The 25,768-nt window shown below is 44.4% G+C and overlaps 1 protein-coding gene across 1 annotated transcript in view; it reads right to left on the reverse strand.

Moving 5' to 3' along the window:
* Positions 1-25,768, reverse strand: part of gnai2b (guanine nucleotide binding protein (G protein), alpha inhibiting activity polypeptide 2b) — a 68,614-nt gene that overhangs the window by 23,811 nt on the left and 19,035 nt on the right. Inside the window, exon 2 of the mRNA XM_063215440.1 lies at positions 208-250. Within this exon, the coding sequence (XP_063071510.1) occupies positions 208-250 (43 nt within the window). The remainder of the gene's footprint in view (positions 1-207; positions 251-25,768) is intronic.

A 25,768-nucleotide genomic window follows, 5' to 3' on the forward strand; every position in this document is an offset into this window, starting at 1 on the left:
GTGTGTGCGTGTGCGTGTGCGTGTGCGTGCGCGTGCGCGTGCGCGTGCGCGTGCGTGCGCGTGCGCGTGCGCGTGCGTGCGTGCGTGCGTGTGCGTGTGCGTGCGTGCGTGCGTGCGTGCGTGCGTGCGTGCGCGCGCGCGCGCGTGCGTGCGTGCGTGCGTGCGCGCGTGCGGTAGTAGTAGTAGGAGGAGTAGTGTGAGACTCACTTCATCTGCTTGACGATGGTGCTCTTCCCCGACTCTCCAGCTCCTGTGAACACACAAAGCACCACAAGACACTTTTAATGATGCTGCCACTGACACACACACACATACAGACACTCACGTCTCACACACACACACAAGTTGATGTTACACACAAAACACTTGCATACACTAACAACACAAACACACACACACACAAATTCCTTTCCAATCAATCAGAGAGCATTTGCTAAATGATCACCTCAATTGCATGTTCAGCACTGTCTGGTCAATTGTCTAGCTCAATAATATTTACCTCCAATAAATCACAACATCATGACAAGTTATCATCACGGTCATCAGTCATCATTATGGCTGCTGTGATGAAAGTCTTATTTGATTACAGATGACCATGAGTTTGTGCAACACTTGTGTAAGCACAACACACACCACACTCAAACTAATGTGCAAATGATGTCAGAGGTTTGGCATCTGCGAGCGCATGTGCACGTGTGCTCACTTGTCATGCAGATGACAAGCCTGAAGTAAAAGGTCAGTGAATCAGTGAACGGGATATGCCAAGACTGGGCCCTGGCCAAGACTGAAACCCCTGCCAAGTCAAGCCTGGCTCACCAACACCCCTGACCCTGAATTCAGCCATGTTGACTCCGCTCCATCACTGTGTCCCCTCCATCGCTCGAGACAGGGTCTATTTCTCAAAGTGAAGTGTCCCAGCCCATTCCTTTCCGTTTCTAACTTGTCTCTGAAGCTTCATGCAAACACTGTGTACAGCAGTGCTATTCAACTTTAGCACCAAGAGGGCCGGACATAAAAATCACTGGACCAAGTAAAATAAGGCCATACAAAAAAAGTAAATTGCAGTACATTAAACTTTAAGTCGGTCGTTATGCCTTAGGGCTTTTTAATTGGCCACATCTGGGCCGCACCTGGGCCGTATGTGGCCTGCAGGCCGCTAGTTCAAGAGGCCGGCTGTGGAGCCTTCATTCAGCGTTTACTTCTCCGGTTGGTGAAGTCTGTGAGGAGCTTATTTAGTCTGGGTGGTATTAACCCATTGACGCCTAAGGAAGTTGCAAAAGAAGGTGCTGAATGCTTGAGCCCTTTTTAAGAAAAGCTGCCCTCAGCCAATAAAAATCTAAATATCTAAGCTTCTGAAGCACATAAAAATATGCACTAAGTTGCATTTAAACGCTAAGGCCGGCCATCCACTATAGCGGTGCGTTATCGCAGCTCGACGTATTGGATACCCCAGTGTCGACGCACTGCTACTACAGCTCGCGTGGCACGGGAGTTATATACAGGAAGTATATCGATCTACATTTCTAGCCGTTTTTATCGATGTAGCAAACCAACTGCCCCTATATTACAGTTCAATATACTCTTACCGACCTCGGCACATGTGTTTTTTTCACACACAGCTTGACCTGTGTTGTTATGCTTATGATCGAAATCGAACATAATAATTTTAACCCAGGCATCATAAGCATGTGCAACATGAATGCTTGTAGTCTATATTTTGTACATCCAAAAGTTTGACAGACGTCAAAAATCTACTTTTACGAGGGAAATGCATCTCCGTGATGACCACAGGTATCATGGGACATCTTCATGTGCTCAACAGTCATTGGGTAACACAATCCGTCAGCCGCTGCTAATTTGCATAACTTTCAGGAGAGCTCAACTTTTTGACGTGCCACCGGACCCACGCTCGCCGTGCCGGAATCCCAACATGCATTGCGAGTCCGGTAACAACGATATGCTGCATTTCATTGAAAATGAATTGAATGCGTTGGTACGGCTTGCGTTAAACTGACAAATGGATGGGCACCGTAAGACCCTCATCTTTCATTAGAATGTGTTCATTCATCTCAAACAAATAGAGATTTTTAATAAAGTTGTCTCAAATCTCATGAGCCTGAATGTTGCTTAATGCAGCTCCAGGCGCCAGGGCCAATGCACAATGCAACATGAATGGGTTAATCAACTGTTGCTTGCAAATTGTGACTTGCAATCAAGGCAACTGAAGCTGTTGATTTCCCCCGTTCTCTGCACAACTTTTCGCAAGCTAATTCCTTCCCAACTCCAGCACAACAAAAAATTACTGTGTGAAAAAGTTACACTGTTGTCATCTGGACTAGCTGTAGTGGTTGTAATGCATGTGGTCCTCACCTTTCCGCTAATCTCTGTCTCGACGTCCATGGAAGCTCATGGAAAAAAGCTGGACCCTCCTTTGAATAGGATCAATTACATACACATCATTTTGCACTTCGGCTGTTGTCAACTGCTTGTTGACTAAAGTGATATTCACTGGATTAGACAGTCTTTGGTCAGCCATGAGAGCACAATAGTGCAAGTAGCATTATTTATGTTGTTGGCGATTTTCGAGGCACTCCTGAGATGTACTGTGCTGTGCTGAACTGTTTGCCATGCTCCCAGCACACACACGCACGAGCACACGCACACGCACACACCTTGGCATGGGCTCAGTGGGGCTGTAAGTGCCAAGAGAAGAGAGGAGGCATGATGCCTGGCCTGTCAACACCACTCACTGGCCACCACCCTGCTGTCTTAATCAGGCCATCAGAGGCAGAGGCAGACGAGTAGAAGAGAAGAGAAGAGAAGAGAAGAGAAGAGAAGAGAAGAGAAGAGAAGAGAAGAGAAGAGAAGAGAAGAGAAGAGAAGAGAAGAGAAGAGAAGAGAAGAGAAGAGAAGAGAAGAGATAGACAGCCATAGAGGAGGAGAGAATGGGAAGAAAACAAAAGAAAGGCGCAGAAAACTGTACAAAGTACAAAAGAAACACATGATTGCAGACACACTCAGTGACAATCACACAGAGAGAGAGAGAGAGAGAGAGAGAGAGAGAGAGAGAGAGAGAGAGAGAGAGAGAGAGAGAGAGAGAGAGAGAGAGAGAGAGAGAGAGAGAGAGAGAGAGAGAGAGAGAGAGAGAGAGAGACTCCCATGCACCATGGAGAAATAAGGAGTGAGAGGGGACGTGCCAAAGAGAGTCAGGGGTGAGTAGTGGTGAGCAGCTTCAGGGTCGGGGATGTAGGATGCCTGCAGGGGTCCCCAGGTGACCATTTGTGTCTCACTTCCTGTCTCCACCCGACTCCTTCCTTCAGGTGTTACGCTTGGGGTATATGCACTGCTCCCTTCTACCCCTACCAACACACACACGCGCACGCGCACGCGCACGCGCACGCACACGCACACGCACACGCACACGCACACGCACACGCACACGCACACACACACACACACACCTTGTTAAATCATCCACTACAGAGCACCAATTTATTCTCCATCAGTGGCCACAGGACTCACAGGCAGTGTGGCCGTGCTACTGGCCAAATAAGCCCCTGCACTATGCCAAGAGATGCCTGACGCATCACGCACACACGCACATGCGCACATGCGCACACACACACACACACACACACACACACACACACACACACACACACACACACACACACACACACACACACACACACGCACACGCACACGCACACGCACACGCACACGCACACGCACACACACACACACACACACAAAGTGATCCATCAAAAAGCCAACACCAATTTGCTGCACGTCCTCAGATGAACACCGGAGCTTGGGAGCTTGTTTAGCAAAAGACAAAAAAAATAACCACAACAAACAGGCATGATTTAGCTTTAGTGTTCACCTCTTTCTCCAGTCTAGCAGAGCGGGTGACAGCCAGTGAGCGAGCGTGCAGGCGGCGGTGTGGCCCATTTCCAAGGATTTTAATGGCTCTGATAAAAGTTCAATAAATCGCAGGATTTAGGAGTGTGCTACAGCAACAACAACCCATGTTACTGATGAGGTATGGATCCTTCACTTGGAGCAAATTTGAAGAGTTCAGATGCAAAACCCCCTAACTCCATTTCTGAAGACCCGCACTTCTATATTTTTAGAGAACCCTGTTGTTGGTTTGGTTTACATTCATGTACTTGATAATACATATAAATAGTTATATTACATAAATAAAATAGCTTTGTATTAAATAAAAATGAATTAAGATTATTTTCTGAAAAGGGGGGTTTGCATCTGAACTCTTCATTTATAGTTGCTGCTGGACACACTTGTCTTCGCATGATACCCTGCACGGACACCGAGGTGATGGCAAGGCCCATGCTGAAGCTAAGAGAACCCTACCGGAATTTACCCAGGCAGCATTGCCTCATACATCACCCTAGGTGACACATAGGGAACTGAGCTGACATGGATGACATCTTCATGTGGAAACTGACTACTATCCTCTTTTTTGGCCGATGTGGGGATGTTGTGGGCTTATGCCTGACATCAGTGATCTTTCCCAGCACTTTCAAAATGACACTAACTTCGAGATACCACAATGTAGGAATTGTTATACGTTTTGCCATCATCATGTTATAAATTATATATTAAGTTTACTTCAACACCACCCACCATTGTTTTTGGTCGTCATATTCACGAGTTGTTTAGTTAAGATGAGGTCTATGCCATGTCCTCTACTCATTTACCAGTGTTTATTAGGATCGATAATAATAAGCATTAGAACTTAAAGGTGCTTTATCAAACAGATTAGTTATGGCAGGAAGTGGCAACTCTTAAACTTTGGACCCTGCATGATTGCGGGGGGTGGGGGTGGGGGTGTCGAATGACTCAAGTTCACTTTAGTTACGTACCCCATTCCTCATTATTCTCAGATCTTAGTTTTTTTTAATTCCCTTAATTTGTCTCCTTAACTCGCGCCAAGAGAAAGTTTGGAGCGACACCAAATTTTGTCGGGTCTGCTTTGACAGCTGCAGGGCAAATGCCCAGTCTTGAACAATTCAGCACATTCAGCTGTTTAGAACGTGCTTTTATCAGACATAACTAGCTGGCGGAGCTGATAATGTAATAATAAACAATAAAATGATACAACATAAAGTCATGGCAATTTCCTTTGAAAAAATGACTTTGCTAAATGGCATACGTCCGACTGTGATGAAAGTGAGCAAGCAAAAACATTTGATGAGGCACATTTACATGTGGATGAAAACAAAAAAGGGGAAAATATTAATATGAAACATTTGGTTTTCTCTTTGTAGTTCACTGTTGTTTCAGGCCTACACAGAAAGAAGAGCCCCCCCAACAAGAGATCCACAGGGAGGTCTTCAAAGTCTGTCCGGCCTCCCAAGAAAATAGGAAACAAATGTGATGCAGCTTACTGTTCTACTACACGCGTTGGCTCCAGATATTAAAGCTTATTGAAACGCTCCTGTGACCTCCCACCAGGACGGTGACAGAAAGCGGTCATCACTGTTTATTACAACTGCTCTCCATTGGTGCATGCCACACCACCAGGGGACAGTCATGTGACTGTGGCTGTGACCCATGCGCGTTAGTTATTTATTCAGGTGAAAATGCCTCGAGACAAGTTTTCAATATGCAGCAAATCTAAGGTTTCTCTGCGTTGCTAAATTGAGGAGGAAAACAAATAATTCATCTGTGATACCACATACATCATATCTGCATGTGAACGTCTGGGATGTCTGACCTCAGTCTCTAGCTGATGTGTGCTATTCAGGTTGTCAGATTGACAGAAGTAGCAATATAATTGCAAATAATTGAAATCATTCATTGGCACATTTTCCATGGAAGAGAAAGGAGCTCAGGGCATTTCATGCACTACATTATTCAAATCATCATGCATAATCTTGACTTCTGCCAGCATCCATGACCAAATCTGCACCCCAGTGCCTGTATCAGGACTCACATGGTTCAGGTAGCACAGAGAGACAATTACCCAGCAATTCCTCTGGGAATTACTTATTCATTTACCATACAGGTACGTGATCCAATGTATTCATTTTCCATATCAGATGATCTACTATGATATAAAGCTTACGCGACTACACCACGTTCCACATTATTATGCAACTGACATTTTTCGCTGTTTCCCCAAATAATCAATGCAAATGACAGTCGTCATAATTTTCAAGTCATCCGCCATTAGAGTACAATTAAAACGTTTTTGAATGAACCTTCCAATGATAACGGTATTTTTTAAGTAATAAAAAACTTAAAATGCTCTGTTCCACATTATTACGCAAAGTAGTTTTGTAGTGTTGTAATCCAAATTTATTTCTTTGTTTCCCATTTACATCAACACAGTTGGATTTTTGTACCTTCTAAATTACATTTCAATGTTCAATACTTGATGATAACCTCTTTGTCTTAGTAACTGGAATGCTGCCTTTAACATTGAAGTCAATGGCAGGGCATTGCATGGGAGTTATGGAAGCCCAGATATCCTTGATGCTTTGCTCTCAACTGTTTTTGTTTGTTTGGTCTGGTGACCCACACTTCACTCTTCAATATACCCATAGATTTCCATGCCACGTTTAGGTGCTTTGGTGGTATCGACATTTTAACTCACCAGACATAAAACCCCATTGAAAATGAATGGGATGTTATGTCTGGTGAGTTAGAATGTCATCATCTCCAAAGCACCTAAACGTGGCATGGAAATCTACGGGTATATTGAAGAGTGAAGTGTGGGTCACCCGACCAAACAAACAAAAACAGCTGAGATCAAAGCAGCAAGGATATCTGGGCTTCCATAACTACCATGCAATTCCATCACTTCAATATTAAATGCAGCATTCCAGTTACAGCTTATAGCAAAGTTTTGAACATTGAAATGTATTGAAGGTACCAAATGCCATCTGTTTTGATGTAAATGGGAAAAAAAGACAGAAATTTGGATTACAACACTACAAAACTGTTTTGCGTAATTAATTGGAACAGAGCATTTTGGGCATTTTAAGTTTTTTATTATTTTAAAAAATACCGATGTCATTGGAAGGTTCATTCAAAAACGTTTAAAATTGTACTCTAATGGCTGATGACTTGAAAAATATGACGACTGTCATTTCTATTGATTATTTGGGAAAACGGCAAAAAATGTCATTTGCGTAATAATGTGGAACGCGGTGTATAAGGAAGACTATTCATACTCCCATTTACTGTACATCAAACGAAACACAGCTATTCGACTTGGTACCACCGATACTGCAGCAGCTGCATGGGACAGCACAGCAGATGACAAAATAACGAACGTTTGAAGCATAGTGTTAAAAGGGGAGATTTAATTTTCTCAATACAGCGAGGCCGTTTCCAGTTGCAGTCTGCGGGGAGGGGGGGAGCACTATTGATTTGTGTTAGCGTCTGAGCCGTTAGTGAGATTCATGTTGTGCTGGCAGGGTAATCTGATCTCTGAGGCGATGGAACTGGTTTGTCAGGGGAGCCACGGGTCCTCATTAGCCTAGAGCTAATTAAAGGCTGAAAGTTACGACCATACTAGAAGCTTACTGCACATACATTAAGGCTACTTATGACAGTAAATGAGTCTCTGACGTCACAACTACTTACAACAATGAAAAAGCTTTTGCTCTGTATTTCACATTACAACTTACACCAATAAAGCATCCTCTGATCTGTACGTGTATCATTGCATTCAGCAGCATTGCCCTCCTGCAGTGTATTATTTGATTGCCATAATAAGGTAATTATAGGTAGTCTACCGTCAGTAGGGGGATGAGCATGAGGAGCTATTAAGTCATTAAATAATGTGTGCCTACAGAGTATTAACTAGAATATAAAGCAGGCGCAAATCAAATGGAAGTCTCAGTCTTATTGCGCGCCTTGTGATAATTTGTTTGATCATGTAGTCTTTCTTCAAAAGAATCAAGTCACCAGGTCACAGCACACCACAGTGACTCAAGAGAGGAATGCATTCAGAGTGATTTACTTTACAGACTTTAGAGACTTTGAGGGATGGACAAAAGGACAAAACTGAGTGGCTCAAAGCCAGACAAACTTTACTTGCACAATTTATGGAGAACTTATTTTCATACAGCCTGTCACAGTCTATTGGCTCTCTCTGGACATAAACAGGCCTCACAGTAATAGTGGCAGAAGAAACTTGGCTGTAAACCATTTTGCTGCATTGACAAGTTTTTTGCCAAAAGATGAAAAATAGAAATAGAAACATTTCTGATCGATTCCTCATTAAGTTTGAGAACACTGTTTATCCTCAGTTTCCACGGTGATAAAAGAGAGCCAATGTGTGTCATTTCCATTGAAGGAAGTCTGTGGCTCGCGTTCGCGTTGGGATCATAGCAACTTATCTTGTTTAGGCCTGTTTATGTGGTAAACTGAAGCACCTAAAATAGGGTAGGCCTTCTGTGTTGTGAACCACTTTTGAAACCATCAATATTGCCTGCAAGCCAAAGCGATCACAGCCAGTTTATGACCTTTAAATTATGACAGTTTAGTACTTTTTGCACATAGCACCTTCACAAGTGGATATAGCACCTTCTCCTTTCAGCTAAGTGAAAATGCAGTCCATCACAGGCTAATTCAGCTTTAGACACAGTACACACCCCAATACCATTCACCAACACCTACTGTACAGTCTATATTACAGTCTAAGTGTGAAAGCCCAAATGGGAAACTCCAACTCCCATTGTCATTGTGACACAGCTCACAAGTGTTCACTGGACACTGCACACAACAAAATTGCCTTTATGCCTCACCCGTGCAAGGGGGCAGCCCCCAATGGTGTCCCGAGGCAGCAGTGCGGCGGGACGGTACCATGCTCAGGGTAACTCTGTCATGGAGGAGGATGGGGGAGAGCAGAGCACTGGTTAATTACTCACCCAACCAACCTGGCGGGTCGGGAGTCGAACCGGCAACCTTTGGGATACAAGTCTGACACCCTAACCAACCTACCCATGACTGCCCCTATTAACATTCAAATCAATGACCTCTCAAGTCATCCTACTCATTGGACCAGAGCAGGAAAGACCGGTAAGGAGTCTCCAGAGGAAACAAACAAAGAACACCCTCTGGCCCCTAATGTCAAATCAGCATACTCTTCAATCAATATCACAAAGACAACTCTTAAAGACACTGAAAGGCGATAGCACAGGTCAAGCCTGTCGAGAGACTAAAAATGGCGATACAGGCTATGAAGGACAGTAGGAAAATGTTGTGACCAAGCATTGAAACACAACGCTAAAAGGGCAGTGGAGACTGCAAAGTCTCTACTCCAATCATTCAGGCTTTCCGCTTCTCTTTCACTAATGAGGGCCGAATACCCAACAGGCTCCATATCACATAACCTCTGATGTTCATGTTTTAGTCCAGACCCAACCCCAAAATTCAGCAGCACTGCACAGAGTGAGTAAAAGCTGCACAGAGGAGCCTTAAAACCCTTCATATATTTCGCCAAGTCAGCACTATTTCAGGCAAGGTATGGGGATGATGGAGGTTTTCTAATGTACACTACTTACTGTCCCAGGCTACATTTACAGCAACATCTAAATTCACTGAGACTTCATAACTATTGACCTCGGTGGTAAATCGAGACCTCAGTTCCCTGCGCAAGAATCTAATGCACATTAGAGCCATACAGGATCTTCCAGAAACATACTAGACCGAAACACAACACAGACAAGCCAGTTCATACTGTACATGGTGACACTACACTGCAACATAACTGAATTGCATCTTACTGTTCTATTTCTTTATTTAAAAAAAATAAATAAATACATTCATTGAAGTCAGAGCAGCAGCAGCAACACACAGCAGTTCCCTCCCGGTGGGGTAGAGCGCTCTCTGGGCTGGGGATAGCTTGCGCTCCGTGGGGGCTGTCTCAGGCCGACTGATGCCTACTAATGGCCACCTGGGAGGTCCCATAATGGACCCCTCTGAGACAATACAAAAAATAACAGTCAAAAGAATAACCGCTCGATTCTTCACTGGAGGTGGCGATGGGGGTGGCGGTGTGTGTGTGTGTGTGTGTGTGTGTGTGTGTGTGTGTGTGTGTGTGTGTGTGTGTGTGTGTGTGTGTGTGTGTGTGTGTGTGTGTGTGTGTGTGTGTGTGTGTGTGTGTGTGTGTGTGTGTGTGTGTGTGTGTGTGTGTGTGTGTGTATTTTCTGTGGGGAGAAAGTCAAGCTTTAATTAAAGGGCTTTTATCCCTCACCTCAACCCTCCCGCCACGCCACCCACCCATCATGTGCACAGAGCTTGTTAATCAGCCTTCAGCAACCTGTGGTTGCAACACTGATTGGCCAGGTAAAGAATGGGGATATTAATTAGTAATTATGAGTCAGGCGAAAGAGGGAATGAGGACATCTAATTAAGGTCTTGTTTACACATATGTAGATTATAGATACATTTAAAATCTGTTTTTTTTATCCACCTAGTAATTTTACACTTTGTTACATGAAGTGCAAAAAAAAAAAATTCAACAGAAATCGGTGTGGAATATGGAATCTAGGAATCTTGTAATCTCTATGGACTGTAAAGTGCAAAACACAAGTAAAACGCAGATTTTTAAATATGCTGTGGTGGTCATCTTATTGACAGTAATCTATTTTAGAACCATTTTTATAGAAATCTCCATGTAAAATTCACCCTCAGAAGATATGAAAGAGCCTGATCTAAAACGCAACGCTTCACACTTCAACCTTATATTGCATACTGAAATGAAGAGGCAACGCTTTTGCCATGGCGATTAATGTATCAAATGTTGTGAGCTTAGTTCTCTAGCAATTTAAAACTGCATTCAGCAGCATGTCAGGATTCTGTGACTGGGATGATACGATTAATGATTCTGTACATTTCACAGATGTTGTAGGTGGGTCACACCTACGCTAAGATTATCACTCCTTATATCCAGCCCATACCTCTACCTTCAGGAAGCGAGTGAATGTGAAAGAGAGTGAAAGACTCTTTTCTTCTGAAACAGTTTCTGTTCACAACAAACTAATTCTACTCACTGGTATTTAACCCCATGTTGCAATCTTAGGTTGTGTTTGGAGGCCGGATTTTGTTAAACTGACTTTACTTTCCTCAATATCATACTGGTTATGACAAAAGGCACAACTCAATAATTCATCCTACTGCTGACAAAAAAGCTTACACAAGATCAGTTTCAGGGGTTAACGCCAATTTGGCCATATCTCAATCGGACATGATTCGATCCTCCTCGTAATCAACTTTGATTGTGGCTGGTCAATCTCTCAGCCCTGTCTAGGGGGCTGCAGTGTGTTTGTTGAACGAGAGGGGGCTGTGACGTCCCTGTGAATGAATCTGTGGAGAGTATCTATAGGAGATATCAGAGGGCTTTGTACTGTAGTACATGCTGTCAAGCCGGTGCACGCCAGTGAGCTGAGGGGAGAGGGAGAGAGAGAGAGAGAGAGAGAGAGAGAGAGAGAGAGAGAGAGAGAGAGAGAGAGAGAGAGAGAGAGAGAGACGAGGCCTCCAGTAGAATAGAAATGAGGTCCCGAGATCAAAGTTCTCTGGATAAGCTGCTGCGCTTCTGAGAATAGTGCTGCAACCCACCATGCTCTCGCCTGAGAAAGATAGCCACACACCTTGCATGCAGGTTTAATGGGAGGGAAAAAATAAAAAAGGCATTAATCCTTCATACCTGACTTTATTATAGGTGGAAGGAGAGTCTGAGCTGCATGACAATAACCAGAAGTTAGAAAAATACTCAAGATTTTGCTGTCTTGGTTCATTTGTGTATGTTCCCTGATGACAGAACGCCTATTCACAGCTCCCCGTTGGGCTGTGCATTCATGATGAGAGGGAGAGGAATGGAGACAGCACAGGGGCTGTGATGAGCTGTGATGAGGGGAGATGGGAACAAAGCAGCCTCTGTTGTGGGGCTTTGACTGGGCTGGATCTTGGGGTGGCGGGGGCTCTGTTTGGTGTCATTTAGGCCCGGTGACAAAGGTGTCTTAATGAGACCCAGGATGCCACAGCCACCCCCTTCATTCATTAATGCAGCAAGAGGGGGTGGGGGGGGGTGTTGTTGGAGGAGGACATAGTGACCTCTTTACCAACAAGCCATAGCCTTTTCAGCTCGAACCATAGTAAACTTGCAGAAGAACTCTATGTAGTAGTGGTGAATGAAAATGGTAGCGAATGGAAAATGATAGAAAATGGTAGTGCAGTGTACTGCATAACTACCACAAATAGTGATGAACATGTATTTCCAGTGGGTGGCATATGTAAACAATACTCATATGGCTTGAGTGCCTGTTGAGATGGAGAGTGTTGAGTTCTCATAGTACCAAGTCTCGGCTCTTGTTTACGTAAAGGAGAATTCCGGCCAACTTCAACATGCAGTTGTAGTGCTCACGATACCCTTGACCAATTTATTTTTTGTTCAACCCTTTTTAAGATCCTGGTCATTCAAATAGGGATATTCAGCATACAACATAAAAATGCAACATACTCCAAACACCACAGCGAATGTCATTGTGGTGTTGTAAGGTCACTGCTGATGGGGTAATATTTGTATGTAAGGTATGTAAAGTAAAGAGTATGTAAAGAAGGGTTTTTTAACTGCTAACAAAACCATGTCCACATTACAACTCCCAAGAACTCGGAAAGAGCTGAACAAAGAAAAATCCAGCCAAGGACCTCGTGAGTAATATAACTGTGTGTTGAACCTGGCTGGAAGTCGTCTGTAAAGGGTGTTGCATGGGGACGCGGTGCAGAGAGCTGTAGTCTCCCTGGACCTGGACCAGTGGTCTATCAATGCAAGTGGGCAGGCACAGCCCAGGGCTGAGGGCTTCCAATGGCTCCCTACCGCACAGCCCTGCAGATAAACTGGATGTTAATTGCAGTTCAATCCCTGCTCATCCACCACAATCAGGCAAACATACAAACACAGACTAGCAGCACATACAAACGCAGCTCCAGTTGCCAGCGGAAAAATGACCAAAAAGAGAATAAAGCTGCAAGTTTCAGCTGATCCTGAGGATTCTAAAGAGAACAGTGTGGATGAAGAGACCTGGGGGGCGGGGGGATGAAATTCAAATAAAGAAGCAGAGATGAGCTATGAGACCAGTCAGAGGACATTCAGAATGAAAAACAAACAGGTCAAGGATGGGCTAAGCTTGGTATAGTACAAGGAGTATGAGTGAAAGACTGTAGCCAATGACACACCCAGAGGAGAGAGGAAGGTAAAATGAGGTGAACGTTAGAGGATACAGTAGGAAGCAGAGTGGGGAGTGACAGGGGAAAGAAGAGAAAGCAGAACACCCAAAACACAATGGAAGAAAAAATAGAGTGACTAAGCACTGTGTGTGTGTGTGTGCACACAAGCCCAACAGCCCAATTAAGGGAGAGCTTAGTGCTGTACTACACTGTACTGTACGTGATCCAGCTTGACTTGCTGAGTAGGGTTCAGTCAGTGTGTGTAAGCAACGTGGAAGACGACGCAATGAAATTTTAATTTGGGCAGCGACCGCAAAAGGTAGAGGAGGAGGGCCAAGCCCTCCCATCACTGCCTGCCAGCATCTAGGGCACGCCACTCTCAGCGTAGACTCACCCTGCTTGCCACAGCACAGGAAAACCACATAGTACACCTGCAGTTAAAATTTGGTTGTGGAAACGCACACATATATGATTACATACTATAGACTGTTGATCCGCCTTCTTGTGCGTGTGTGTGTGTGTGTTTTTTTTTTTTTAAACAACATTTTCTACGTCACCCCCCTGAGCTTTGGCTCCATGTTCTAGGTAAAAGCAGGTCAGTGACTGCTAAATAATTCAAAGTGTAACTCCAGCTGGAGGAAGGGGGGAAGACTGCTTCTTTCATGGGATAAGGTCAGCATATAATCCATTTAAGACAAAAGCATGGAGGCATATCCAATCAATAATCATTGTTTAGGCTTGTTACAGCGACATCCATTAGTGACTATTTACCTGCTGGAAGGCGGAAGGTAAGAAAGGTGTCCCGACCTGAGTGCACCCAGGGCACTCTACAAGGAGAAGGATGCTCTTCCTACGAAACAAGTCCTGCTCAGGCACAACAACCCCTATCTGCACCATTAACCCCTTAAGACGCGGCTTTATACATTTGTTGTTACCAGTATGGTAATGACCAAGTCGTGGTGCATTGCTAAAGGGCCTATGTTGTGTCATAGTATTGTAGTGCTATGGTAGTTACATTTCAATGTCTATTACAGCGCGCCACTGGAGGTACAGTGAGCATTAAGGGGCTACATGCATCCCAGCGCATCATGTCAAATTAAAGTGTAAAGTAAGTAAAATAGAGCGGATAAAAAGACAACTGGACACTGGTAATGGATCTGGACAAGATCCACAATGAAAACACCTCAACCCACAGGCTCTTCTTTGGGAAGAGAATAGGATAACTTGATGACCCATGAAGGCTCACGTGGGTCAAAATGATATGAATGGAATACATCTTTTGGGTGGGATGACCCCTCAGTAGAGGATGTGGGGACACCTTTTTTGACAAATGACACCCTAACCACAACCTCCAAACAAGGTGGAAGGATGGTTGTGATCTACTAAGAAAATGGAGCTTTGAGGGTCAGAGTATGATCAAGAGAAAACCTGAGTGTTCTTGTTACATTTGCCTCAATCAATGTCCACAGAACAAAGGCTCTACTTTGGGCAAAGGAAGGAGGGGAGGGGGGGACTACACTGAGTCTGACTGGATTGGACAGATCCAGTGCCTGCAAATAAAGATAACGGACAACTGGACCATTGGAGAATTCCACCGGAGCTGTATGCCCCGCATCACACTGTCAAAAAGCATGTAGCTAGTTTGGGCTCTGTATCATTTTGGATAGCATGCAGTGGGGATGCCATGTCACCCCTGATTGACTCTGGCATGGCGACGATCCAGGTGGGCTGCTGTCTCCACCTTGGTCAAGGTCAGATCCCATTTTGTTGGGGCAGACACAGATAGAGGGTTTTTTTTAAGGCAGCCGTGGCCTAATGGTTAGGGAGGTGGTCTTAAGATCAGAGGGTTACGGATTCAAATCACACCCATAGCTCTCACTAAGCCTCCATCCATGACTAAAGTACCCTTGAGCAAGGCACCTAACACCACATTGCAACAGGGACTGTAACCAATACCCTCTAAATATCTGTAAGTCACTTTGGATAAAAGCATTATCCAATTACAATGTAATGTAATGGATAAGGATTTTTTCCAGGGATGATAACGACAGTGTAACAATGATTGACAGGTGACACTTTCACTGACAGAGCGATTTTTCTTTTTTTTTGACTGACAAGGAAACCACAAGAAGCTTCCAAAATGTCACGGGCTATTTTCGGCTGATGTTTGGTAAGCGTTTTCTTTTCACCTCGTCTTTCCACATACCTGATAGGCTAGTGTAACAATGCAGCAAAGTTTAAAATATTTTCCTGACTACAATGTCTTGTGTGCCCTCTTGTCCTCTTCCTCCTCCTGCACTCAAGTCTTTGTGTCGCCATCCTGCCCCTGTTCACTCTTCACTCAATCACTTGAGTGGCCTGTGCCCTTCTGCCATTTCTGGCTCGCCTCTCCCTCTCCCTTTCCCTTTCTCCTCTGCCACTCTTCACGCTCCCTCCGGTCACTCTTCACTTCTCTTCTCAAAGACAATTTTTTCAAGGCCACATACACTTTCCCCCACTGAGATGGCAATTGGAGCAGAAGTGTTTTTAGGTAAAAATAGAGAGCGGAGGGTAAGGTAGGTGAAGAATGACCCCTTCTTAGTCAAATCCCAAAATCATAACTACACAAATACAAAGTTCAGTTTGTAAACATTCCGGATTCTGAAATAATTAACTTACTTCATGGAATCAAGGAACATACATTCTGAAATTATTAAAGAGCAGGGTTTAATTACTTGATGGAATCAAGAAATTACTGATAATCACTGAGACTTGACAGGACAGACTAGCTTTGTACACCATTCACCTCCTGTACTTACATGACATAAAACAATCAAAAATCATAGTGTATTACAGCAGGAACTTTTTGCTGATAATTGCATGCATGTGCTCGAATCAACTGCCATCATAGCACTTCGTTTTGAGTTTATTTTTAAGGGATAAATTGTTAGATTATGAGATCAGAGAGTTAATGTGTGCACTTTAGTCATTATCAGAATAGGCTCTACTCCTACATGAAATGCTGTCAATTCAGATAACATGAAGGTTATCGTCAGAATCATCACTTGAACTCTTCACCTCATGACTGTCAAAGGGGAGTCAAAACAACGCATTAGACTACTCCAACTGGATTGTGCTTTAAAACATTAGTGGGGGTGTTGTCAAAGGCTGAGCAGTCAAATGCTGAGCGAGCCCATTAACACCACACAAGCCTCTGCACACGACTGCAAGAAAATTCAAGCATCAATTTCAGTTTTAGTTCCTATTCTATTTCCATTTTGCAACATAATTCTAGCTCTAGTCTTGCTGTTTTACAGTAACAATTTTATTGTGTGTTACTAAGTGTCAGCGTTAACCATAGCTGAGAAAAGAATAACAGGCAATTCTTCACAAAAAGTTCATCCACTTGCCGGGTGTGCAGGACTCCCCGATGTGTTTGTTTTCCCCAATACAGAGACCTGTGCTAACCAATCCAGGCTCATGGCTAGCTGTGTGAGGCGCATGTGCCGCGGCGTTTCGGAGTGCAGCTGTTGAACTCAGGCATATCACGGGCTGGATGTCTTTGTGTGCGTCTGTGCGTCTGTGCATCTGTGTGTGTGTGTGTCTTAAATGTGTGTGAGTGTGAGTGTGTGTGTGTGTGTGTGTGTGTGTGTGTGTGTGTGTGTGTGTGTGTGTGTGTGTGTGTGTGTGTGTGTGTGTGTGTGTGTGTGTGTGTGTGTGTGTGTGTACGCATGTCCCTCCGAGTGTGTGTGTGTGGTCATCTTATATAACCCAGAAGCAGGTGCTCCTCTCTGCTTTCCGCTGTGCCTTTGAACATCAGGCTCATCCACAGCACAGCAGAGCCACAACGGAGAGAGAGAGAGAGAGAGAGAGAGAGAGAGAGAGAGAGAGAGAGAGAGAGAGAGAGAGAGAGAGAGAGAGAGAGAGAGAGTGAGAGTGAGAGAGAGAGAGAGAGAGAGAGAGAGAGAGAGTGTGAGTGAGTGAGTGAGTGAGAGAGAGAGAGACTGCTATGTCCAGGCGTGAAAGCCTAGGAAGACTCACGACTAAGGGAGGGAAATAGACTCAGAAAGGGAGAGGGAGACATCAAGGGAGAAATGAATACTGAGAAAACAAAAAGGAGAGAAAGAAAAAGTAAGAGGAAGAGCGGGATAGAGAGGGAAAGAAAAACAGGGAAAGAGACAGCAGGCTCTCTATGTAACTACTGAGGGATAATAAGAGAGATGAAGTATATGAGAGAGAGAGAGAGAGAGAGAGAGAGAGAGAGAGAGAGAGAGAGAGAGAGAGAGAGAGAGAGAGAGAGAGAGAGAGAGAGAGAGAGAGAGAGAGAGAGAAAGAAAGGTTTTCATGTCTCTCGTGCAGACTGCTGAAGGTAAATGGATTCTAAATGGCGCCACAGCATTTAGGTGAGCGAGTGGAGCGAGCCGCATCAAAGGATGTCGACTTTCAGTGACTCATGGCCAATAGCAACCTCCGATTACCTTCACAGATCAAACAGCATGAAGGCCACGATGTCTGCTCTGCACACACACGCACACACACACACACACACACACACACACACACACACACGCACACACACACACACACACACACACTCACACGAGACGATCACTCAGCCACCACCATGACACTTTCCGCATCACTCTCTCTAGCCAGGCTGGTCTGGGACCACAAATCCGCCTGGGCATTTTTGGCATAGGCCAGCCCCTCACCCCCACCCTCATACTACAATTATGATGATCTCAGTCCACTGTAAATGAAGGCTGCACCGATGGGCCGCCCCATCTAAGTTGTGGGCTGGTCTCTAAGGGAAAATTTGGAACAAGCAAAAAGCATTGACCCCTGGTGACTGCCGGTCCACCGGGAAAATAACCTGTATGCCAGATGGCCGGTCCAGCCCCCCTCGCTGGTGTCCGAGGGACTGACAAAACACACCTAAATGCCAGACAAGATGAATGACTAGAAACTGAGTCTAGAGCAGGGCTGTCGAGCTTAAACAAGTATATATTTTGGGGGGTTTTGGTGTCTTTATTTAACAGGACAGTGACATGAATACAGGACATGGTGGTGGAGAGAGAGATAAGGTTGGGAAATGATCCGAGACAGGATCTGAACAGATCCCCCTCGGGCAATTTGCCCGTAAATGGTACAGGTGCATTAACATAGTGTGCCACAGCATCCCCTATGTATGGGTGGTTGACGTGACACCTTGTTTTTTCGTAACATTGGTTGCAAACCTACAAAACTGTTATTTTTTCTTTAAAAATGAAAGAAGATGTGGTAATGAAAGAAGATGTGGTACATTATGTTTCGTATTAGTCTTAGATGAGAAGAAACATTTTTGTTAAGATTTATGTAAGGTTTATATGTCAAATATTCTGCGGAGTGACTGTAACATTAATGAAACCTGGAATATAATATATATATATATATATTAACCAACAAAATTTTGAATAATGTATGAAGCATTTGGCATGATTGCATAAATATTAACTTTATATTAAGATATGTGAATGTGAAAAAACTCAAGACAGTAATATTAACTACAAGTTCAATTTCGTAACACAAATTGCGTCCTGTGGGGTGACATGTATGTCAATGTTTGTGAACAGGCAGCTGCAAGGCCAACTACAAGGGTCTTAAAGACTGGCTCCTAACCAGTCAGTACCTCAGTTATTGGAGAGTGCTGTGGAAGTTTAAAGTGACTGTTAACTTCTTAATATGTTTTCATATTGCAATCTTTCTTTCACACAATGCTTAGGTTCATTATATGGAGTCCTGTGGTGTGACTGCTCCTATAGAAGGAAAAACTTTTTTTTTTATAAATGGAAACACATTAAGATTGAACACAATATCATTATCAAGTTAGCATGAGCTCAGATGTCAGTCATATATACCAAAGGATTAAAATGGCCATAATGCAGTGAATTTCCTGTGGTGTGACTTCATTTTCCTGTGGTGTGACATGCCTATGTAATGTGTTGATGCAGGACACATTTTCTCAAAATGTCAAAAATTAGGCAAAATTCCACGGACCACTTAGTGCTTTATTTTTTTCAATTTTTTTTTTTCAATTTCTTCAGGAATTTGATTTTTTTTTTGCGTTATGCCCTTAAACGTCAACCACCCATATATATCTTTTGAGGAAAAGATTAGTCATCTACCGCTGGCCTTGGGCTTAAAGACAGTCTCGCAACATTTTATCCAATTTCTTGTGTAAGGCATGGACGCTCCCTGGCATACTGTAGAACGGTGATCAATAATGCAAAATTCCCCTGGAGTACCGTACACAACATGACTGGAGATGAACATGTTTCTTATTTAATCAAGCCGTTTGGGTTATTTATAGGCACAAAAAGCCATTTCCATGCTAGCAAGCACAAAATTAGGCATCACATATCACAATATACATTCTCCAGGGACTAACTAAAGGCTCTGCAAGTGTGTGTGTGTGTGTGTGTGTGTGTGTGTGTGTGTGTGTGTGTGTGTGTGTGTGTGTGTGTGTGTGTGTGTGTGTGTGTGTGTGTGTGTGTGTGTGTGTGTGTGTTAAGGAGGCAAGCAGGGATAGATGGTTAAGAATTAACATCAGCATATGCCTGGTGGAATTGATCTTGTCACTGCCCATGAGTTATGTCCCTCTGGCCCGGCTCAAAATGTAATACAGTCTTTAAAATCGACTGCTGAGCAGATGTAGGTATAAATCAAGCCTTGCAGAATGAAGTGCGCTACGGAGTGGAAACTAGGAAGTAGAATACTTTGACTGGCTAATAATATCCACATGCAAGTTGCAACCAAACTGATTCAGACAGTCCAGATTGCTAACATGAATCAAAACGTAGGATTGGCTCCACATCTGACCCTAAAACCATACATAATGTTTTCAGGCCGACCGAGACGGTGCCGGTGCCCGCACCTGTTACGTTTGGCACTAAAGCGCTTACCTGCGAACCACCCGTGTTCATACCAGGCTCTGCAATTTTCCCATATGTAGTCGTGTTACCCGGATTAACCTGCTGACGTCTACTGTACGTTGACGTCACAGTTAGAGGAGAATAACCAAGTATTTTTTGGTTAGCATTGCGAACCAACTTTGCGATTCGCAATCTGCTGCGTGAACACAGCGCCTGGTTCTCGATTAGGTACGGGAATGGGCACGGCATGGTTCTCAGTTGGCATGAAGGCGCCAATAGTTTCTCTAGAAAATGTGCCTCCAATCAAAGCAACATATTACTGTAGTCCGGACTGAGATGGCCTTGGGGGCCCTTGACTGCAGGTTGCTATAGGCATAGACAGTGCCATAATTATGAGCAATTAAGGATAACAACATGTCTACCAACTGTACAACATAGCTGAATTTGATACAACGGATACAACTGTACAACATGACAGCTGAATTCAATATCACAATTCTGCAATTTTTCACTTTTGGCCAATCAGGGCTCCCCTGGCAGGTGTGGGCCCCTAGGCTGCAGCCATACCTAGCCTGTGCCTTAAGGGGGATTCATACTAGTCGTGAGTGGTGCTAGTCTCCTTCATACTTCACTCACGACGATGGCGCGCGCCGTCACGTGACCTAAAATTTCGACACGCCCCCCGTCGTAAGCTCAAAATTCGGCGCGTGTCGCCACGTCGTGCACACGAGGATTTTTCTAACTTGTCGTGCGCCACCAGCGACCACGCAGATAGGCAGACAAAGCAGGAGTTGCGAAGAGAGGCTACAACTACTGTAGGCTACTACAGAATGGATCCTGCATCATTTTGAGGATAATAAAATGTCAGAGAGTTATTTTATCTTCTCTCTTAAATGTTGTTCAGTGAAACAATTGTTTACTTTGTTCAGAAGCACGTTGTGTTCGGCGATCTATTTATAAATTCTGCCGCCAGAACAATGCCCTCACATGGTCTTGGAATTATCTGGCAATGTAGGCTACAACAAAAAATATATGTTTCAATGTGGTAAGTCACAAGTCAGACGTTCAGTAGCCCTACAGCAGCCGTGTTTGGCTTTCTATTTTATACATCAGTAGAACTCACGCTGCGAGTTGCGAAAAATACTGCCGTTTCTCTCATGAACAGCAGAGGGCACTTCCGACAATGCGAGCAAGGCGCTTTTGAAGTATGAATAGTCTGTCGCAAGTGATGGTGTCATTAATGGTTCTCGCGCCACTCGCGACAAAGTGCGCACGTGAAGTATGCAGAGCCCTTTAGACCGGCCCTAGTCCTAGTACCACTGTGACGAAAACAAAGTTCTTCTGAAACTTGATGCAGTATCACAGTTCTCAACTTGGACTACAAATTGGCCTGCAAGCTCTCCCATGCGGCTCCACGTGTACGTAAAGACAGAGTTCACACACAGCAACAGGTGGAGGACCAGAGCTTAAAAGGTAAGGGGAAATATAAAGGCTGCCAGATTTAGGAACACGCAATCTTGCAAATTCTCTGGTGCAGGTCCAACCATAGGCCATTGCTTAGAATATGCCAGAAAACACACAAAACAAGATCCTCCTTGTATTGTGCCTTGTTATTCTCTGGCTGTTTGGATGCTGCAATGCTTCCTAGCATGCAGGATCTTTCTATTTTCTGCCAGTGTCTGTGGGTGGATTTCTGATTCTTGTAGGCGTATCCTCCCATGTTCTGACTGGTTGACTGACAGCTTCTATGGAGGGGCTGCCACAGCACGTTATTTTTGTTACGGGTGAGATGGTCATGTTCACACCAGGCTGACAGACATGAATAACCCTCCCCACGCCCCTCAGATGAGCTCCACTAACTGGCAGACAGCTGCCAACACGGAGACCGTTACCGTGGTGGTGCTGTTGGTGGTGACTATGGCCATTGCTCCGGTACCATGGAGATGAGTCACTCGCGGCAACAACAACACCAGATATTCCATTTGCCGAGAACAACAACAAAAGCAGTGCCTCAGGACATGATGTAAGGAGGACCGTGCGGTGCGAGTTGTCCAACTACATGATCTGCGTTCCTGGAAATAGCAGACACCGCTCTTTAGACTTCATTCATCCCACTCTTATTGTTTCCGGTCAGGCCAGACACGCTGCCTAGAGAGTACCACTCGCACAGAGGAGCTCGGCATTCCTCACTCAGCATTCCTACACAGTAAATTCTGCAGTGCTCATTTAACACTTAGAGAGTTGATTTGACATCATCTGGACTTAAATGAACTCTTTAAGGGCTGAATTAACACCGCAACATTTACTGTGTACGCATGTCTTCCTTTCTCTCTCTGCCCCATATCTCGTCCTCACACTCGTGAGATAACTCGAGCTGCTCCAGTGAGCATCCGGGTTTGGTGTCGGCTGTTGGAAGCGGCAGGAGAATACAAGACGTATTACACCTTGGAAAATGCCCCCCCTTGATTAATTACACAAAGCTTGTGCACGACGTCTCTTGTCACTTTCAAAGGGGCTTTTGGCTCCCTGAGACTACAATGCCGTTGTTCTGACTTCAACTAGAACTGGAGGGAAAAAAGAGAGGAAGGGACCATGTGTATTACATACTGTAGCACCAGAGACAAGACAGATCAACACCAACAGATAAATGCAATGATGGCCAATATGAATACGCTCATCTATTGCTGTGAGGAAAAATGTGCAAACACTAACCTATCAAATCAGTTTAATTGACTCATTGCCATTACCTTACATCATTTCATTAGTTCAAGTCTCTTGATGGAGTGTTTTTGTGACTTGTGAAAACAGGGTGCATATGCGTGTCTGTGCAGGCATACTGTACTTGCCTGAAACTGAAGGTGGTTTTGGAGAGGAAATCTTGCAAATCGTACCCTTGCTGCTGTGCATGCTAACGTCAACTTCAACTTCCTCTGTTTTGCCAAAGGGCTAAAAACAACCTCAAACATCCCCCTTCTTCCCGGGGTGGGGAGAGCCAGAGAAAAAGAGACAGAATCGCATCAGAAATAGAGCAGAAATAGAGCACAGAGAGAGAGAGAGAGAGAGAGAGAGAGAGAGACTGAAAGAATCTCTGTAATCCACAAATCCACAACATTGGCGCAAGAACAGTGACCTGTGCATGTCTGCTTGCACTCACCACCGGCAAAAAGTTCTCATGGGTGGAAGGGTAGTACTTTTTTTAAAAACGGACGAAAAAGGGAGACACAGAGGGCACAAAAACAGAGGGAGAGTGAGAATGAAAGAGACAGAAATATGTGTAGACCATTCTGTTTGCTATGGGTAGACTTCAGCAATGCGGTCCTTCAGTGACTGCAGATAAACCTGCTTCTCACGAACATCCTTCGGTGGGCCACATCTATGGCCTCCTCCTGCCACTGTCTCAAGTCAATCTCTATTTCAGTGAAAACATACACTAGACATAGATTAGGCTTTTACTGGAAAACAGAACAAATTCCTTTTTAAAGTGTCTGACTACAAAATCTTTATTGAAGAGGTCACAGACAACAAACACATGTACAGTATGCCTACCTATTTCAATTCAGTTTAGAGAATGTAATAGTAAACCCAACTATGTTTCATACAGAACTTTAAAAATGCAGTCACCAGTCCTCAGACAATGAAATAATATCTGCAAGTATAAGCTTAGCCATATGCTTTAGCAAATGTGTGCATCATCTTTAGTTCACTTGGTCACATTGGGGCAATAACCCCTGGCCCTACATGAACAGCTACAGTATGTTCAAATGAAGCACAGTCTGAGATACTTTCAGTATGAGAGAGAGAGAGAGAGAGAGAGAGAGAGAGAGAGACAGAGACAGAGAGAGAGAGAGAGAGAGAGAGAGAGAGAGAGAGAGAGAGAGAGAGAGAGAGAGAGAGAGAGAGAGAGAGCACTTGCCAAACAAACCACCCACTCAACTGATGTGCATTTGGCAGAATTGTGAATTTCAAGATCAATATTTCTCAGAGAAAATCTGGCATGTTCCTGTTGCTCTCCTGCTGTCCTAACCACACAGGCAGACAGGAAGACAGGCAGACAGGCGGCCGGATCAGGGGCGGAGCTATAGGGGGGGCGAGCAGGGCATTTGCCCCAGGGCCCAGTGCCCTCCTGTATTGGATCTTGGGGCCCTATTCTGACCTTGGTGGGCTTTTTTGGGGGGGGGGCCCTATCAGTGTCTTGCCCTGGGGCCCTGTACGTAATTGTTCCGCCACTGGGCCGGATGCAGCAGCTCAGACAGATGGACACCAGCAGGGATGGAGCTTTGAGTGGAATCAGTTCTGCATTTCTCTGATTTCCTATTCCTTTAAAAAGATGTCTCATAATTACATCAGTGACTTTCATGGTCTCAATCCCGTTTTCTGGTGAAGACAAGTTTACTTAAAGTGTTCATTGAGATACAGCAGTGATGAAAGAAATCAATTAACCAGGCAAATGGCATGCTGGGGGAAAATGTCACTGCTGTATTTTAGGATACATTTGAGGACATGCAGTAGCTACAGAGTGATCACTGTATGGATAGCAATGCTATTGTTCAGCATTAAGCGAAATGTGTGTGTGTGTGTGTGTGTGTGTGTGTGTGTGTGTGTGTGTGTGTGTGTGTGTGTGTGTGTGTGTGTGTGTGTGTGTGTGTGTGTGTGTGTGTGTGTGTGTGTGTGTTTGAGAGAGTGTGTGAGAGTGTGAGAGTGTGAGAGTGAGAGCGTGAGAGCGTGAGAGCGTGAGAGAGAGACAGAGACAGAGCGAGAGAGAGAGAGAGAGAGAGAGAGAGAGAGAGAGAGAGAGAGAGAGAGAGAGAGAGAGAGAGAGAGAGAGAGAGAGAGAGATGAGAGAGAGACTTAAGCTTAAGCCCAAAACGGCAGGTATGTGCAGAAACCGCATTGGCTTTCCTGTTTTGCCAACAGGAAGTGCATCCCCACGTCACGAGTACCAGTGCCACCCATCACAAGCTCACAGTCTGACTAACCTGAGGTCCGATTCTCGGAGCCATAGTTGCTAACTGCGTTAGCTACTTTGCTGTTTGCAATGTAATTTCCCATTGGCAGCTACACAAGTTGCTAACTGGCTAACAACCATGCTTCTGAGAAACGCACCCCCTGCTCAGAAGAAACCACAGAGCAGTGCTGTCTGCTGAATCTGAAAGAACACTCTGTCTTAAACAACATTTTTTCATGTGGCCCCTGCCTTTGGAGTGGAGCATGCCTAACAATCACATTACCGTACATAGAGCAAGAACACTGGTCCCATTACATCAAGTGGATAGCAAACAAAATATGCTCTGTCATCGTGTCACTGAAGTCATATAAAACTAAAGGCAAACTGGGATTTTTTAGAAAACATCTTACAATTAGGTCTCTCAGACAGGTGTTTTCCTCATCTTTTTTATTTGAAAGGTATTTGAAACAACCTTGAACTGTGGTTTTGATTTGGTTTGAAAAAAATTAGATTGCACAAGTCTGAATCCAGTTGCAATAAATTCAGACGTTAGGACAATGAGGCATTGTTTTGAATATAAATTGAACAAACTCAAATGCAAATGTAGTCAACATTTCCAGATTTCCCTCGATTGTAAATGGCTATGTAAAGGGCAATGGAGTTCACGTCTCCAACTCCCCATTACAGAGTCATATGAATTGCAGAGATCACAATGACACATTGTCAA

Source organism: Engraulis encrasicolus, chromosome 14 (assembly GCF_034702125.1).
Source record: "Engraulis encrasicolus isolate BLACKSEA-1 chromosome 14, IST_EnEncr_1.0, whole genome shotgun sequence".
Lineage (NCBI taxonomy): Eukaryota > Metazoa > Chordata > Actinopteri > Clupeiformes > Engraulidae > Engraulis > Engraulis encrasicolus.